At 45.3% G+C, this 18,268-nt stretch overlaps 1 protein-coding gene across 1 annotated transcript; it reads right to left on the bottom strand.

Annotated features, from left to right (window-relative positions):
• Positions 1 to 13,489: 13,489 nt before the first annotated feature.
• RTP2 (receptor transporter protein 2) lies at positions 13,490 to 17,066 on the bottom strand. The gene is made up of 2 exons (XM_046001491.1): positions 16,797 to 17,066; positions 13,490 to 14,006 (listed from the first exon to the last, which is right to left on the bottom strand). The coding sequence occupies exons 1-2, from the start codon at positions 16,958 to 16,960 to the stop codon at positions 13,490 to 13,492; spliced, it is 681 nt and encodes a 226-aa protein (XP_045857447.1). The 5' UTR covers positions 16,961 to 17,066.
• Between the last annotated feature and the right edge of the window lie 1,202 nt (positions 17,067 to 18,268).

The raw sequence follows: 18,268 nt of genomic DNA, 5'->3' as shown, positions 1-18,268 counted from the left end.
AACACTCGATTATTGAACACTTTGTAACAGGTGTCGTGCTAGGGATTCAGAGATGACTAAAATTCAATCTTGGCTTCAAAAAGAAGTCACAATCTGATAAATGACACAGAATTTTGCCTGAGCCATAGAATCAAGGAATTTGCCCTAGAAGGGACCACAGACACCTTCTGAGCCAGGGTTAGTCATTACAGGCTTCCCAAATTAGGCCTAGGGCTTGTCGCACATGGGACTCAGGGACAGCCAGGACAGGCAAGGGCATGTTGCAGAAATTCTTTCTGGACCTCTGCACAGGATTCTGCCACAGAGTTTCATAGCTACAAAAGGCCTAAAGGGAAAACTAAGTTTTAACACTGCAGATCTAATATAAACCACCCTCCTGCGTGTTATCCTAATGCCCTCCAGCCTCCTGAACTGTACTCACAATCCATTTCCCATTTATAGCTGGTCTCAGAATCATTGACCTACATAATCTCCCTTTTCACCCACTTGTCAGTACATTTGCAAGGTTCCTTCATGAAGGGGAGACCCACAAAGGATATCTCATGTGTGTCAGGAGCTCCCTTTTGTAGCCGTTCCCATCCTCATTCACTGCTGTGTCTGTCCAGACCCATCTTTCCCAGCATTATGCCCAGGACCAAGGACACTTCCCTGCACCATCGCTCTCTCCATGATGCCCCCAACTGCCATGTCTGGGGCTCTTATACCGGTGATTCTAAAACTTTTGACTGCACCAACACAAGAAAAACAGTTTACATCATCATCCAGTGCACACATATACCTCTGCACATGTTCCTCAGAACAATACTTACCTTTAATACTGCAAGACCCCATCCCACCCTCCTTCAGACAGACATATCTGAATCAACTGAATCACACTTATATATGCAGAGGAATTTTTTCCCTGGGAAGTTCCTCAATGTTTGTATATGTCAGTTGGTCAAACTGGAAACCAGGCCTAGTATAGCAGCAGGAATGGTGGGTGGGTGTGCTGATAAAAGCCTGGAGGAGTGCAATGATTTGCCCAAACCACACAGTGAATTGGTAGCAGGCGGGTACTTGTCTGAATGCCGACAACACAAATATGGAGGGTTTTGGGGTTTTGGGGTTTTCTCTTTCCCACAGCATCATGGGAAATCCACTCAGCTTTCAACCTTTTTACACCACCATCTTCTTCTTTTGCTGTCTTCCCCTTGCCCTACTTCTGCACTTCGTAGTCATAAATCTTTTATCATAAAGTGATGAACCAATGCCATGCCCTGGGAAAAAAAATAAACCTTTTGACTAATCAACATGTGACAGCAGGGGTTAAAGGGAACAGAGTCAGTTTTGGGTTTCTAAGAAGAGGACTAGTGTAGCAGGAAAGCTCCGTTCTTAGATCCAAGGAGAGGTGAAACAGGTAAGAAAAGATTCCTGCAACCAGCAGCAACCTTCTAGTCCTGTTCAGTCCTCAGATTCCATGCCCACCTAAACCTATGTCTTCCAGATCCTTCCAGAGTCCCATTTCCTTCTTTAAAAGAGGTTGGGCGTTTCTGTATAGATTTACTTCTGGCAACTCCAGAGGACTGATGCAAACCATATATGGCTTTGTCCTTCTAGAACCCATAACCCAAAGCAGCAGACCTGCACATCTAAATAATTCTGAAATCAGAGGGCTATCTGTGTGTTGTTTTGTTCTGTTTCATTGTAGTAATTACCTTGCTCTCTAGCAATATTTTGTTTGCATGTTGGGCTCCTGGCAAAAGGGTTTTCCTCAACAGCAGAGACTATGGCCGATTGCCCAGAATGTAGGAAATAGTCACAAAATGCTGGTCAAATATTGAATGAATGTTGACCCTACTGTCTTTGACTATCACATTCACCCCCAATAATACCTAAATTTATTTCTTCTCATATCATATTTCTCTCCCTCTCCTTTTTGATGGCACATTTAAGTAATCACATCTTATGAATTCTATAGGTCTGCGTTTCATTTTTATTTCTCTCCATTGCTGCCATAGTAGGCCACCACTCTAACTCAGGACCATATCATGTCTCTTGTGAACTATTTTTTAAAACTTCCTAACTGGCCTCCCATTGTTGGCTCTCTTCTCCAACCCCCAACCCAGTTCCTTCAAATGCATTCTACACACTTGGCCTGATTCAGCTTTTAAATACATATCTGATATATCATTGTCTCCCTTCAAACCTCCAAAAAAAAAAAAAATCACTATCTCCTAAAAAAAAAAAAAAAAAAGTCATGCTCCTTATTCAGGTTTTTGAGACTGTCAGAAATGTGGTTTCAACTTCTTCAAGTTTGGTTCACATCAATGCTTCACCCTCCAGAAGATACATGGGCTCACAAGTCCCTAAATCGGCCATACACTTTAGTCTCTCTTGAACTGCTCATCCTGTTCCAAGTGTCGGCAGGAACTGTGTGCACATTTCCTTCTATCAAAGTCTACTTGTTCCTCATAGGATATTTCCCATTTCATGTTTTCCAAGGAAAAAATGAATCCAGAGGCAGAGCCCTCTTTTAAAAAATTACAAAATTATGAATACAAAATTCTCTCCTATCATCATGGAGAAAGTGAATAGGAATTCATAGAACAAAATTATTGAGCCTTATTGAGCATGAGGGACACTGAGGTGGGTGCCCTGGAAAACTGCCAAGCAGGAAGACAATAAAGATAAATGTAAAATGCTCCTCATGCTCAAGAAATTTTTTATAAGGCAGCAGGAGATTCCGAGATATGCTAATAGCTGTCATTCAAATATAGTGTGGATTTGTTAAGTGTAGCCTCACAAAACAGGGTGTGAGAATGTGCTGGATGACATCCTTAATTCTGCCTCTAGGCATCTGAGACAGCTTGCTAAAAGATGAACATTTTTTGTTGTTGTTGGACTTGAAGGAGGGGAGTAAGCTAGTTGTTGGTGAAGACTGAGGACCAGAGAATTGCAGCCTTGGACATCAAGAATGGCAGGGACGCAGGGTGAGTTTGGGAGGCAACACTTGATACTATGTTACACGGGCCCCAATGTACAGACTGATGACCTAGGACCCTGATGTGTTCCTGGTGGTCTGGTTCAGCTCCTAGGACCCTGATGTGTTCCTGGTGGTCTGGTTCAGCTCCTAGGACCCTGATGTGTTCCTGGTGGTCTGGTTCAGCTCCAAGTGACCCCGAATTCGAAATAGTCATGGGTGGCTTTAAGAGCTAGGATGTTTATTTCTCTCATGCATAAATTTCAGGTTGATGATCCATGGCTGATAAGGTATTTGGTGGTATTAGGTACCAGATAACTTCTGTTTCTCTGTCATGTGTGGTTTTGGCCTCATGACCACAGATAGCAGGTCTGTGTTGAGGCAGCTGGCTTAACTCCCTGCCCCCCAAAAAATTAAAGGTGAGGAGAACAAAGGACACATGGTCATTATCTGTGGGAATAACAACAGATCCCAATCCATATGTTTTTCTTTTGATGTGCCTTTGACACACTCCTATTGAAAGGTGAGTTATTTACTCTCTTTCTGAAACTGGGCAAATTTCGTGATTGTTCCGATCAGAATATGGTACACTGACACTATGTGATTGCCAAGCTAAGTCACAAAAGAAATTTTAAACTTTGCTTTCCTCGCTGGGATTCTCATTCTTGACACCTTCAGCCTGGTGGCCCAATAGCCCACATGGAGGAGACTCAGGACTCCATGAAAAAAGTTACCCAGGCAGCCCTCCATGCTTCAGCTCCAGCAACTGAGTGCAGCTGCATGAGGGACAGCCAGTCAGAAGCCCTCAGTCAAGTTCTTTCTGCCCTCAGCAGCCATGAAAGATAACAAAGTGGTTACTATTGTTTTATGCCACTAAGTTTCTATTAAACAGCCATCTGTAACCTAAACACTGTCTTTTAAGGAAGTTTCCCCAATGCTTTTCATCTGTAACTTCTGTGTAACTTATGTCCTATTGGCCAGAACTTAGTCACAAAGACACAACTTACCTGCAAAGGGTCTGGGATAAGCAGGCTTTATTCTAAAAGGTTGTGTGCCCATCTAAGATCCTATTACTGTGGAAAATGGGACAAAGGGTTTTAGGAGAGAACTAGTGGTCAGTCACACCTAAGAAAAGAACTCTTTGAAGGACCAGAAATGCATGAATACAATGTACTAATTTTTTTAAAAAATAATTACTTAATATCACCTAATATGTATCTAAATCTATATAGGTTATTTGTTTACAACTATCTTGATCTAGTGAAGATTCAAGTAAGTTTACAGGAGTAGAATATTAAAATCCAAATTAGAAGTTATACTTTCAGGTTCAAGGTGGTACATGTCAGCCAATGCACCTATCCTCCAAACCTTCTAAACTTTCCAAATTCCCCACGGTGTAATCAAATGTAAAGTAGAGAGAGAGAGAGATCTGTATTCACTGGGAACCACAAATGTTATATTCCCAAAATGCTGAGACGTATATGTATGATACCGTGGTAAGCCCAATGCCACTGAATGTGGACCAATCTGTGGATCTCCATATGCAAAAAAAAAGTTCACCTCAGCACTGAGAAGAAAAGACCACCTCTCCTAGCAGAAGAGTACTTACTCATCTTTCCAGACTTGGAGTGGCAAGGATAGTGGAAGGACAGTCACAGGGGGTGAGTCTCCACCCCACCTCTGGAACTACACCAGGTCCCCACACAGGAAGCATCTAGTCACTGCTCTAATTTCGGATTAAATTTGCAGAAATGTAAAGCAAGGGAATACTGCTATTAAAGTCAACTCCTAATAAGGTATTCCTGGCAGTCAGTGAGAGAAGCAATGATCTACAACAACAAATTGATCTGCCACAAAATACAGAAAAGGACAGTTTTGCCATACTCCTATGGCCATGCAGGGTAGCTACATTTAAGGGAGGCTCCTTCCCTATCAACCCCCTGGTAACATGACCTCTCTTCCAGTAAACTGAACTTCTAGGAAATAAGGCATTTTTCTTCTCCTTTTGTCAGAGACCAAGTTATTTGATGAGACACGACACAGTCTCTAACAGAACACTCCCTTCATCTCCCTGCTGTAAACATCGGGGGAGAAAAGTCATTAAGTGTATGAAAAAGTATAGTTCAAACACACAAAGACAATCTAAAAAATCAGAATAAATGTCTCCTTCTCTGTGGATGATGTTACTACACGAAATAAAACAAAACAAGCAAAACCTCAGAAGCTCTCTGGACTGTATTCTCTACAAATTTGTGAGACTGTTGTACACACACACACACACACACACACACACATTTTACATTATATCAGGCAACGTAGGAAACATTAGGTTGATAACAAAATTTTTCTCTGTCTCAATAAGCTCTAGGAGACATTGAAATGATGCCACCAAGTTTTGAGACAAAAATAAATAAATAAATAAAGTATTGTGATCACAGACTATAATACTTAGCCCAATTATTCTGGGGGAATAAGAGCAATAGAAATCTTGGACAGCCAAACCAAACAGTCCCTCTCTGAAAATACTTCTCACAAAAGTGCTTCAAATGAAAGGAAGAAAATAAATCAAAATAAAGACCTCAAAAGTGGGGTGGGCTGGCATAAAGATGGTGAGGAGAAGTAAAATTGTAAAATTTAAAAGTCAGTTTCTAAATTAATATTATGAAACATAATGCATGTATCTAATATAGTTCTTGAAAGAAGCCATATAAGCCATAAAGGATTTTCTTAATTTAGTAATAAAATAGTAGATTATTCTAACAAAACTGAAAATCCAAGTTGGCAGGGAAGAGGGCATGTGAAATTTGTCCCTATTCTACCAAAAGAATTAATAGCTTATGTAACATTCTTGAAATAGATTTAAGAATATGGGTAAAAAATACATTTTCAAAAAATGTGAATATAATCAGTACTAGAATAGACATTTGTTATTTAACTTTTTTTTTTTCTTTTTGGAGGAGGAGAGAGAGAGGGAGGGCATGAGCAGGGGTGGAGGGCAGAGAGGAATGAAGAGAGAGAATCTTAAGCAGGCTGTACACCCAAAATGGAGCCCACTATGGGACTCGATCTCACAACCCTGAGAATGTGACCTGAACCAAAATCAGTAGGCAGATACTTAATCCACTGAACCACCCAGGTGCCCCTGTTGTCTAACTTTTTATGGGAAATAAAATTTTTAAAAGTCTACCAATACTATAAAATAAGTTGTTAAAGGATTACAAAGCATAAAAACAAAAATAATTTTTACATAAAGTTGCACTCTTTATTTTCTAAATAAAGACAAATAAATATATTTCATTTTTATCCTTTTAGAAACACCCTTTTAAAACTTCTAAATCCTTAAATTTTATTTTACTTGGTTAATTGTTTGGTTTTCTCAGTTAAATATCTCAGAGTCAGAAAAAAATCTTTCTATGTATTTTTGTTTTTGAGTTCATGGAGACATCCGAACACCCCACAGGTACTAGAAGAAGTGATACATAACCTCCTTGTCAATTTCCAAAGATCACCAGAAACACACGTGTTACTGAACAAAGCATCTCAGTAAGAGGGCATTAGAAAAGACACACTGCTATCCCCCTAACCCCCCATGTTGCTTCTCCATGTCCTCATATCAGGGAGATCATATGATAGTTGTCTTTCTCCGATTGACTTATTTCACTAAGCATGATACGCTCTAGTTCCTTCCACGTCGTCGCAAATGGCAAGATTTCATTTCTTTTGATGGCTGCATAGTATTCCATTGTGTATATATACCACATCTTCTTTATCTATTCATCTGTTGATGGACATCTAGGTTCTTTCCATAGTTTGGCTATTGTAGACATTGCTGCTATAAACATTCGGGTACACGTGCCCCTTCGGATCACTATGTTTGTATCTTTAGGGTAAATACCCAGTAGTGCAATTGCTGGGTCCTAGGGTAGTTCTATTTTCAACATTTTGAGGAACCTCCATGCTGTTTTCCAGAGTGGTTGCACCAGCTTGCATTCCCACCAACAGTGGAGGAGGGTTCCCCTTTCTCCGCATCCTCACCAGCATCTGTCATTTCCTGACTTGTTAATTTTAGCCATTCTGACTGGTGTGAGGTGATATCTCATTGATGGGATTGGGAGGCAGACAAACCATAAATGACTCTTAATCTCACAAAACAAACTGGGGGTTGCTGGGGGGAGGTGGGATTGGGAGAGGGGGAGGGGGCTATGGACATTGGGGAGGGTATGTGCTATCATGAGTGCTGTGAAGTGTGTAAACCTGGCGATTCACAGACCTGTACCCCTGGGGATAAAAATACATTATATGTTTATTAAAAAAAAATTTTGGAAGGGGAGGCAAACCATAAGAGACTATGGACTCTGAAAAACAACCTGAGGGTTTTGAAGGGTCGGGGGTGGGAGGTTGGGGGAACAGGTGGTGGGTAATAGGGAGGGCACGTTTTGCATGGAGCACTGGGTGTTGTGCAAAAACAATGAATGCTGTTACGCTGAAAAAATAAATAAAATGGAAAAAAATATATAAAAAAAAAAGAAAAGACACACTGTAGCACTGGGGTATGTGACAGGTGGGGGAAGGTTTGTGTAAATGGGCTGCTGCTCTGGAATGGATATTATCGGAAAGTGGGGCTAAGTCTATGATGGGATATCTTAATTATTCGTAAATACAAGGCCAGGAGATATGACTGGTAAAGAAATAGCAGCCATTCATATTGGCCACGATGGGGGGTTGTTTGGTCATCTTTTGCAGTTTGAACAATGTGTGTTCTTCTGTTTTTATTCGAATACAGTTATAGAGTGGTCTTATGCTTGCCTTGATCCAGCATCACCCCAGAATGATCCGGTTGAGGTTGGTGTTTTATGAAGTGTTTGTGTTCAACAGGTGAATGCCACAACCAGCTGTGAAGGTTAGGGCAGCTCCCAGATGCCAGAGGCTGCTTTTCTCTTTCTCATCTTTTATATAAGCACTTACTGATGTATGAACACACACACACACACACACCAAAAGTTTTGCATATTTTATTCTGTTACAAACATTTATTCTTGTTCAATGTATCTATAATGGATATGGACATAGGTATAGTCAAATATTTAAGGAAGTAATTTTTTGAATTGTAGTTATAAAAAGGAGCAAAAAAGGAAAAAATCATTTGTATCGTAACTGTCCTCAGTTTAATTCAGCATATGTGAACAATTGGGACCAGAAACAAATTGCCTACTTTCATTGATTATTAAAATAGTTAATTGACCTTATTTCAGTATTGAATAAACAATATTTTCTGTTATGTCACTGAAGGTAATAGTTTTGTGATCTGCAGCCCAGATTCTCATTGTCCACAGAGCACTCGAAGACATCGTTCATGTCTATCCCTAAAGCGGAGGCTGAGACTCTTCTCAGCTGCTGGGGAGAGAGTGAAGTGTGGATGGAGATTGCAGTGAGGGGAGATTAAATGCTTCCTCTCATTCACAGGTGGTGTCAGGTACAACATCTGCAGCCATTCTAATGCTTCTAGGAGGCACCAGGGTAAGATTGCTGTTCAGTATTATCTTTTCATTTTCTTTTAAAGACAAGTTCTAGGAGTGCCTGTGTGGCTCAGTCAGCTAAGCATCTGCCTTCGGCTCAAGCCATGATCCCAGAGTCCTGGGATCAAGTCCTGCATTGGGCTCCCTGCTCAGTGGGGAGTCTGGTTCTCTCCCTTCCTCAATCTCTCCCCTGGCTCATGCTCTCTCTCTCTCTCTCTCTCTCTCTCTCTCTTGCTTTCTCAAATAAATAAAATCTTTTTAAAAAATTAAGACAAGTTCTAAAACTAACAATAAAATGTTTACCATTAATCAAAATATTCTTCCCTCATTCTCTACGTGAGCCAAGAAAACTATTTTCACCCAATTCCAGCCTACCTTGTTTTCCACGTTTTTTCCTAGCCTTGTTCCCAGATTCCTCTTGTGCTCCAACCTCCTGACTTCTTCTTGGTACTTGGTTGCTTACTGCTTCCTGGATATGAAACGAACTTTGCTTTTGGGTCTTCCTTTTTCACTCCAGCTGGGAAGAACTTGGCTCCCTGCCAGCCCTAGTCTTGACCTCCCAACCACTTCCACACATCCTTCAGGACATACCCACTGCATGACTCCTCTTCTAAGAAACCATTCTGAGCCCCGAGCCCCGAGCCCCTGAGGTATGATTAGGTTGTCTTCTCTCCTAGCATAGCATTGATTAGCACACATTATGGGCCCTCCAGGTCAGAGATTGTCTGATTACCTTTGTGATCCTGGAACTTAAGACAGGCAAGCAATCAAATAGAGTAGATGTATATTGACTTATGGAAGAAAATGGAAAGAATATACCCTATAACCATAGAATATACTTCATACCATTTTTTTCAGGGATTTTTAATAGGTTTATACCCATTCATTCCACTGTATCCTTGGGCTGGTACTAAATCAGAGAGATCTCGAGTCTTGGCATCACATACTTTTGTATGTCTTACTGTACTCTTCATCAGGGAGTCTGCAGACGGCCAACCAGCAACCAATGCATGCTATCTGTGCTTATTCAATGGTGTAAAATCACCGCAAAGATGCACATGGGGTTTACAGAGCATTGCCTTCCTATAACTCCTAGTACTTGTAGGATATACACAGATGTAGTTGTAGGATATACACAGATGTAGTTGTAGGATATACACAGACACCAAAAACTACTAATAAGAAGAAACATCTCTTGCCAGGTCACAAAGGCCACATGAGAAGTGGGGTACAAATACTCCTTCCCCATAACAGCATCAGAGGCACATGATCATGGGGCTAATCTTACACTGAATGTCTACAAGAGGTCTCCTAAACTTCCTGTCATCTATTCCAGTAGACAAATTTTGTACATTTTTCAGACTTCTCTGTTTCCATGTTTCTAGAAATCCAGCCTTCCTTTCTGTCTTCAGCTATTGGTCTCAAGTCCAGATGTCATCCAGAGGTTAGAGGGTGGCTCTGCCCTCTGGGCAAGGTGCTGGAGGTCTCAGTACCTGTCATGTTTTAATCCATACAGGCTTATTTCATTCTTCATTTGTTGGCCATCTGGGCTCCTCCACTAACCAGCTCCAAGCCCTGCAAAACTAAACATCTTGCTCAGACTCATTTTCCCCTCTGAAAGTGTGGGTCATTATAGTGCCTATCTCAAGAGTTGTTAGTAAGGATTTGAAATTATACATAATAGCTGGCAAAAGTCAGTATGTCCTTCCCTCTCAACTTGGGGGTACCACAGTCCACAAAGCATACACAGGATGGTTCTTGGTGGGAGGGAAGGTGTGGGAGATTTTACTGCATCTAAGACAAGAAATTAGTCCATCAACCTTCTGATTAAGCAGTTACTGTGTGTCAGGTACTGAGGAGAGGTAAGTGAAAAACAAGTGACTGTGGTGAACAGACACACGTGCCAACCGCGGTGACAACACAACAGGACAAGCACAGTAGCAGAGGCAGTCCCACGGGGTGAGACGCTAAGCTGCCCAGGGCTGCGAATGAAGGCTTCACACAGGAACTAAGGCTCCAGCTGACCCTGAAGAGAAGGCTCCTGAAAGGCAGATGGGGACAGGGTTCCTGGAGAGCGGACATCTCAGGTTGAGGAGCACTGGCTTGTTGAGACCGGCAGGATAACATCGTGACCGAGAACTGAAGTTCTAAATCAGAGAGACCCTGGATTTCAACCTTAGCTCTGGGACCTACTCACTGGGTTCACGTGAACCAGCGTCTGAGCCTCAGCCATACTGAAGATGATAGTAGTGCCTGCCTCAAATGGTTGTTTTCAGAATTAGATGAGACAACATACACAAAGTACTTAGCACGGCACCTCACACACAGTAAATTATAATAACAACGGCTTATTGAGCTCCTTCTCAATGAATGTTCTGTATTATTATTATTACCTAGAAAACGAGGCATGCCTAGCTAATGAGACTAAGTTTTGTCCATTAGCAGGAAAGATCTCTGGAAGAGTTTAAGCGGTGAGCTAACTGTATCTGATTAATAGAAATCACTAGAGAGTGGTGGAGGGCAGGGCAGACTGTCTGAGGGGAGGTTAGAGGTGTGATGATTATTAAGGAGGCTGCAGAGTCAAGGAACACCAAAGGATGAGTCTGGGCAGCCGGAAGTGGGAAGGGAGGGATGGAGACCAAGCCCGAGGTTGGTCTACTTGGGAAGAACAATCAACAGGACACGTTGATCCATTTGTGCAGGGATGGGTAAGGCGGTCAGGGAGGAGTAGGAGATAACTCCTAGATTTCTAAGAAGTGGGAGGAGCAAGTTTGGATGGCAAAGTGAAGAGATCAGTCTTGGTCATGCTGAGGAAGCTCCCAGGGATCAGGTCACTTGGTCTGTGGGCCTGGAGCTCGGTGGCAGTGCTCCTGGAGCTGCAAAGACTGGGAGTTCCCAGGCATGAGAACCTACCACGTGAGCATCTACCAGGAAGACCAACAGAGAGCCTCCAGGGGAACCCCAGTGTGTAAGGGAGGGGAGAGAGAGGGAACATCACAACAGAGAGGAAACAGAAAGGGGAGGATGAGGCACAAGTGCTGTCACAGAATCTTCCAGGAGGAGGTACAAGATGCAACATCTGGAGCAGGTGAGACAGGCAGAAGCGAGGCCGACCCCCAGAAGCCACCCTGCGTCTGCAGTTCAGCAGCACCCCATGGGGCACACACTCTGCCCAGGCCCAGTTCAGCATTCTCTGTAGCTAACAGAAGTGAACACAACGTCTCGTGCCCCCAGCTCACAAGCGCTCTGGTCTCCTGTACCTCTAGTGCACCCCACCAAAGAGAGGTATCTTCTTCCAGATGGCCTGCTTCTCTGTGCCTACAAGTCCAAAGGGGAATCCAGACAAGACGCCAGAACCCCCCTGCTAAAGCTGGAGGAGAGTAAAGCCAGCCTGATATCCAGTGAGCAGGTGGGACACAGTGTCCAAATCAACCCCCCCCCTCTCCAAACGTAGCTAGCTGGACACACCAGCCTTGAACCTCATCTTCAGTTCTTAGAAACCACTTGGGATAGATGCTCTAAGGGTGGGATATGGAAAGGTGTGAATGTCAGGAAAGAATTAGGAGTGTGAATAGGAGAGTTTCTGTTTTCTATTCCAGACAATAATAAACACAATGTCATCTCACACTGAACCATGAGTCAAATAGCCCAAGTCACAGCTATGCCTAAGAAAATGGGTACAGCAAATACATTCCCCCTCATGGGGCAGTCTCATGGACTGGGAAAAGGAGAAGATGCTAGAAGACAGATACTGTCTGCCTCCACTACTCATGCTTACCCTTGGTCATCACTTCCTCTGGATGGAGACACATAGCTCCACTGTACCTGAAAGATTCCAGATCTTCCAAATATGCCCCTTCCTTCACCATCCCCAGGAACGGGAGAGCCATAGAATTGGCTGAATGGTACTTTCATTCAAGATGGCAAAGGAGTATCTCCCTGCATTGTGTAATTAGTGGTAATTAGCTGTAGCTCACACATTCCTTTGAAACACAGGAATATATTCTCTAAGACACCCCCATACCCCCCCCCCCCACACACACAGTGAAAGCAAGAGAGATTGAGTGCCATCATCTTGTAGTGAATTTCAATAGGGTCCTCCTTCCCAGGAGATAAGTTTAGACAAGACTGGGACCCACAAATCCCAATCCACTGACAGCCAGAAACACAGAGATTGCAGATTTATTTGTGTAGCTCTAACACACCGCATCCCTACCTGTCCCCTCCCCAGAAGGCTCCATGATACACCCTTTAAACCTGTGCCCCCCTCTGAGTTTTATGAATTCACATACATTGAAGTGAGACTTCAAGCTCTAGACTTGTGCTGTCCTGTAGAAATTTCTGTGATGATGTTCTATGTCTGCATAGCCCAATATGGCAGCGTCTCGCCACACATGGCTACTGAGCGCTTGATATGTGGCTGGTGCAACTGAGGAAATGAATTTGTAATTTTATTTCGTTTTAATTAATTGAAATGTAAATAGTCTCACAAAACCAGTGACTACCAAAGTGGACAGTGCAGCTCTAGCAGCAAAGTTGAAATCTGAAACTTTCAGAATGGTGGGAGCAGACTCTCCAAAAGAGGGGCTAAATCAAGATGCACTGAGTATTGATGCATGGGAGGGATCACTGCTACTCCAAAGGGAACGGTGGCAGGTCAGAGGCTGAACACCAACCTGAGATGAGGCCAGGGCACGAAAGGACCGACTAGGGTCCCAATGGGGTGTGGGAGATGGAAATGGAGCGAAAGGTGGGGTAGAGATGCGGGCGGAGGAAGTGGAGGGAGAAGAGACCTCCCCGTGGGTTCACTACTACCACCAAGCCTAAATCCTCCTTAGACCCCCCTCTGTAAATTTTAATGGAAGGACCATTACATATCCCCGAGAGCAAACCTCCCCTTTTGCAGAGGAATAAACTGAGGCGTAGAGAGAGCTGTACAGAACATGTGTTGACTCCGCTGAAGAATCACAACCAGAACGGTTTCCCCCACTCCCAGCCCACCTGCGCGGCTCCACTAAAGGAAGGACGAGCCGCGGAAGGAGAACTGCAGATAGACAATGAGCAGGCAAAGGGAGGCCCCGATGAGGCACCAGCGAAGGGAGAAGAAGTTGAAGCCCGAACCCTCCTGGGTGCTTGGCTTGGAGGCCCCTGAGAAGGTGTAGGTGGTCGCCTCCTCCTCCAGCAGCTTCTCGCTGGGCTTCCAGTGCACGATGCCCTCCTGGCAGGCCTCGCAGAACTCGCTGCGGTGCGGACCCCCGTCGGGGCGGCTGGCCACATGGATGCGATACTGGCCGCCGTCTTCGTCGTAGCACTGCTCGCGCAGGCTGGTGATGAGGTTGTCCACCAGGCCCTCGATGTTCTCCTCCAGCATGCTCGACTCGTCCAGTCGCGCGGTTCCGCACTGGTGGCACAGCTGCTTGAAGACGCGCATGCGCACCGAGCCCGCCCGCTGGGCACGGTCCAGGTACATGTGGAAGAGGATGACCACATGGGCTGACTGCCAGGTGTGCCAGCACCAGGAGCAGTGGAACCTGCGGGGAGGGGAGGGAAGGATGGAGAGGGTCCTCCTCCCCCCCAGCGACAGCCCGCCCTGGAGGAGCCCAGAAAGAATGAGTCGTCTGTGCCTGTGCCTAGAGGTAAAGACTGCTTGTTGGCTGTCCCTTGGGTCCCTTAGCGTTCCACACACTCTGCCTCCTCCCAGTGAGCTCCCCTGGGCTTCAAGCAGTGTCCTCAGGAGCCTGGACTGGAGCCATCCAGCTTCTAGCAGTCTCTCCAGCCTGCCCCCTGCACACCTTCCTGTGGCCTCAGCTCTCCCTAAGTCTAATGAACTCAGGACATGCACCTGTACCGGCATAGGGCTCACCCCCCAAATCTGAGCCTTATTTTTCATCTGTGAATTGCAGGATGATGGTGTCCAATAAGGTTCCTTTCACTCAGACCTCCCCTGCCTCTACCTGTCTCACTCATGCATCCTGCCTGCTCTGGGGAGGAAAGGAGATGCCTCAAACGACTGAGCACGACTACCAAGAATAATTCAGAGAGTAACCGCCAAGAATCCCCCAGATGGACTGGTGGATGGGTGATAGACCAACAGAGGGAGGACTACAAAGTTTGGTCCCTGTACCTTCACAAAGAACACCCTCTTACCCCTTGACAAATCATCCCTAGACCCCACCTTAGCCTTGTCATAGAGACTGGAAAAATGGATGCTAATCTTCAGCCTCCTCCACACACATGCACAGGTGCACACTTACATAAACACAGGCCACACTTGAGACAAAGTGGGCCCCCTTGAGTGGCAGCCTTAAGCATAGTGGGAGGAGGTGGTCTGAGACTCATAGCCAAGCCCCACTCCCTCAAGTGTCCCTTGCACACCTTCAGTGATAGAACACTCATTCCTTCCTGAGAGGAACCTCTTCCAGAACCTGTTAGAACTGCTTTATAGCCGAGGGTCTACTGGGTCTGCCCTGACTGCTGGCTCTCTCTGGGTCCCCTGTACAAGGGCCCAAAGGACTTCTGATGAGGAACTCAATTCAGTGCAACAGACACCACTTAGCACCTATGTTATGCCGACCACCACACAGTCCAGGCTGTGGGGTAGAGATGAAGCCAAACCTGACCCTGAGGTCCAGATCCCACGGAAAAATAAGCACAGAACACTATCCAGCACAGCCCAAGGCCAGGCTGGCCAGCGGAACAGCTTGATTCGTCCCCACTCATGCTGGCCCAGAGCTGTGGGGCACCAGGATTAAGCTTACAAGGAGAGTGAGCCTGTGCGTAGAGTAACACAAGAGCCGCAGTTCTGAAGGCCTGCCTGAGGCCAGCTGGGAACCATAGGTCACCAGCCAGGAGCAGGACCAGTGGAGACTTGAGGCAAGGAGCAGCCACAAGCTCGTGGAGCTCAGCCCCTCATCCTCCAGGTCCCTGGGTTCCTGGGCCCAAGTTCCTAGCCCTTTGCAACAGCCAGCTCAGGAACTTTGTGTGTTCTGTCTCCTTCTTCTACAGATTTTTAATCAAACCAATGTAGAGTTGTTTCCTCTCCCTCAAGCTAGATCTCAGATCTTCAATTTCTAAACAGCAGATCTAGTGCAAGGGGACCTTAAGGATTATCTAGTCAACCTCATTTTAGTGGGATGAAACAGAAGCAGAGAGAAAGAGAGCTATCCATGTACATACAGCCAGCCAGGACCCAGTGTATAACAGGTGCACGATAATGTTTCTGGAATTGATGTGAGTTGAAATAAACCAACTTCTGCCTCTCTGTCATTTGTCCCAACGACAAGTTCATTCTAACATTTCTAGGTCTTAGAACAAGAGTACAAACAGAAGCTCTCCACCCACAGCCTGCCCCCTAGTATGCCTCACCATACTAGGGGCAGCATGCCTCACCATAAAAACATGCATGAAAAACCCACTCTGTGTCCAAATTCTGCATATCCACGTCCCCAAAATATAGCCACTTGTTGGCCTCCATGAGGGCCTAGGGGTACCATCTTTCCTTGAATCAGTGGACTTGGGGAAGAGGACTGAATAGGCCCTGAAGGTGAGTTTGAAGCAGCTTGGGCAGGGAATTCTGTTGTTCTGATCCCAAATCACAGTCTAGAAGAAGGAGAGGCATGTGGGCTTCAGATGGAAAGCATGAGATTGCACTATGGAAAGCAAGAGATTCATATGAGGTATAGGACACTGGACTTTAAGGACCTGAGGGAAATTGTGTCCCAAGCTAAGTCTTTTTGTCGCAGACCCATAGACAATAGAGCTGGAATGGTTTTAACTGATCACCTAAGGCCAACTTTCTGGTTTTGTTAATGTGAAAATTTGGGGAAAGGGAAAGGGACTTTTTGCCAGTTCATAGAATTAGTTAGCCGTAAAGGCATTTTCTAGAACATAGCAGGTGGACAATAAATGTTTTTTACTCAGGTCAAATTAGACCAAGTTGACTAAACAGACCTAGGAGCAGAGCACAGGCCCCAACCCTAAGCTAAAGGTTTTCTCAGTGGACCTCATTCCCTCAGTCCCCATTATTCCTTAAGAGATTATGAAAATGTGAAAACATCTACAATGTCAGAGATTGTAAGGACGTTTTAGCTCTTTGTTTAGTAGAAAACCAAAACACAGACAGAACACAACTTGCCAAGGTCACCCAGGGAATCAGTAGTACAGCTGGTATTAGAACCTAGGCCTCTTTGATCCCCTTGGAAGTTCCTTCTCTGTCCTCTAACCAGAGCGGACCTCAGGACCAGGCTCCATGGATCTCTCTGCCTCCCCTTGGAAGATGACCCCAAGGCTGCCTGCAGGCCCCTCCCACCTGGGCTGCTCACCTGCCTGAGGCATGCTGCTCCAGGTACTGCTTCCAGCCTGGGGCCAGCTCGTTGGGCTTGAGGTTGGGATCTATGATGAGTTCCCAGCTATCAGCTGGCTTGGCCACCTCCATCTTCTCATAGAAGACTTTCTTCCACTCACAAGTGGTCAGGCTGGTAGACATGGTCCTGGTGGTAGGGAGGGAAACTTGAATTCTGCCTGAGTGAGCACACAGAAAGAGCCCAGATCTATGCAGAGCAGTTCAGTGTCTGTGGTCTGAAAATCCTCATCAACAGGACTAGGAAGAAACAGGACCCAGCACTATCCTTTGTCACCCTGGCACCTGTTTCCATGGTAGCTGGGCTGGGAGCCAAGAGCCAGGCCTGGGGAAGAGGGAAGTCCCAGGAGAGAGTTCTAGGCCCGGAGCTGGGCTGGGGAGGCAGGGCTGTGTGAAAGGGCCAGGCCGGAGGTTCAGATCCAGATCATAGCCACCCAGGCCTTCAAGGGTCTCCCCATTCCTGCTTCCCCTACTGCTTCACCCCACTGCCCTTCCAAATATCCTGCACATTGCATGCTATAGTGACTATGACACCCTAGGGAGCCAAAGAGAAGCAAGGGCTGAGGAAATGCAGAGCCTGCAGCTCACAAGCCTCCTGATGCGTGGGGACCATCGCTCACTATTTACAATTCATCAGTTGCTTGACCTGTGTGCTGGCCAAAGTGGGAATTAACTCCCCCTCCTTTCAGATCTGGAAACTGAGGTTTACATGGCTCTAAGAGCCTTATCCAAGACTCAGATCCAGGCCTTCCAAAACCAAACTCATTTGTTCATTTATCAGAGTACTACTGAGCTCTTAACGTAGGGATTGAGATAGGAGTAAGTTGCCATTCGCTCATAAAGATCTCAAGCAAGTTGTGACAAATGCTGTAAAAAGCACAATGATAACATTTCAGATTCCTAGAGTCAGAATTGTTAGAGCTTGCATTTGGTTTCTGGTCCCAGGCCATACCGAAGAAGTTGCTGGAAGAACAAGTTTGTTCTGTGCTACGGGCTTCTGCTATCTCAGCTCCTGCTGAGAGAGGCCAGACAATGGAACTCACAGTTCCCTAATGCTCAATTTAAATACTTTAGAGAGGAGGAGGGAACCTGACTCCAGATTTGCATAATCCACTTGAAGGCACTGTCTGCCCAGGGAGGCAGCCAGGGCAGGGAAATAACCTGGCACTTTGTCCAAGCTCTGCAGCAAATCTGCTTGGCCTCAGAGCCCAGTAGTTTCCCTCAGCAGACTTCCATCTTCCCACCTGCACAGGAAAGACTGGCTAGAGAGTATCTATAGTCTCTTCCAGCCATAATCTGCCCTGATTCTTTAACCTGGAAACCAGATCCCTGGAAAGATGGAGGCACACAGAGGAACAGCATGCAGCGTGGAAGAGGTTGGTTGGAGCTGGAAGAGACTTTTCAGTGTTGAGTTCCAGTCTTGGCATTTGTCTC

This window comes from Meles meles, chromosome 4 (assembly GCF_922984935.1).
Source record: "Meles meles chromosome 4, mMelMel3.1 paternal haplotype, whole genome shotgun sequence".
NCBI lineage: Eukaryota > Metazoa > Chordata > Mammalia > Carnivora > Mustelidae > Meles > Meles meles.
The sequence above is the reverse complement of the archived record's forward strand: the minus strand, read 5'-3'. Positions and strand labels throughout refer to the sequence as shown.

Excerpts from the sequence above, each read along its gene's own strand:
- RTP2 (XM_046001491.1), bottom strand. The coding sequence starts at position 16,960 with ATGTCTACCAGCCTGACCACTTGTGAGTGGAAGAAAGTCTTCTATGAG. Across the intron at positions 14,007-16,796 it reads GAGCAGCATGCCTCAGGCAG|GTTCCACTGCTCCTGGTGCT; the intron begins GTGAGCAGCCCA and ends CCCTCCCCGCAG.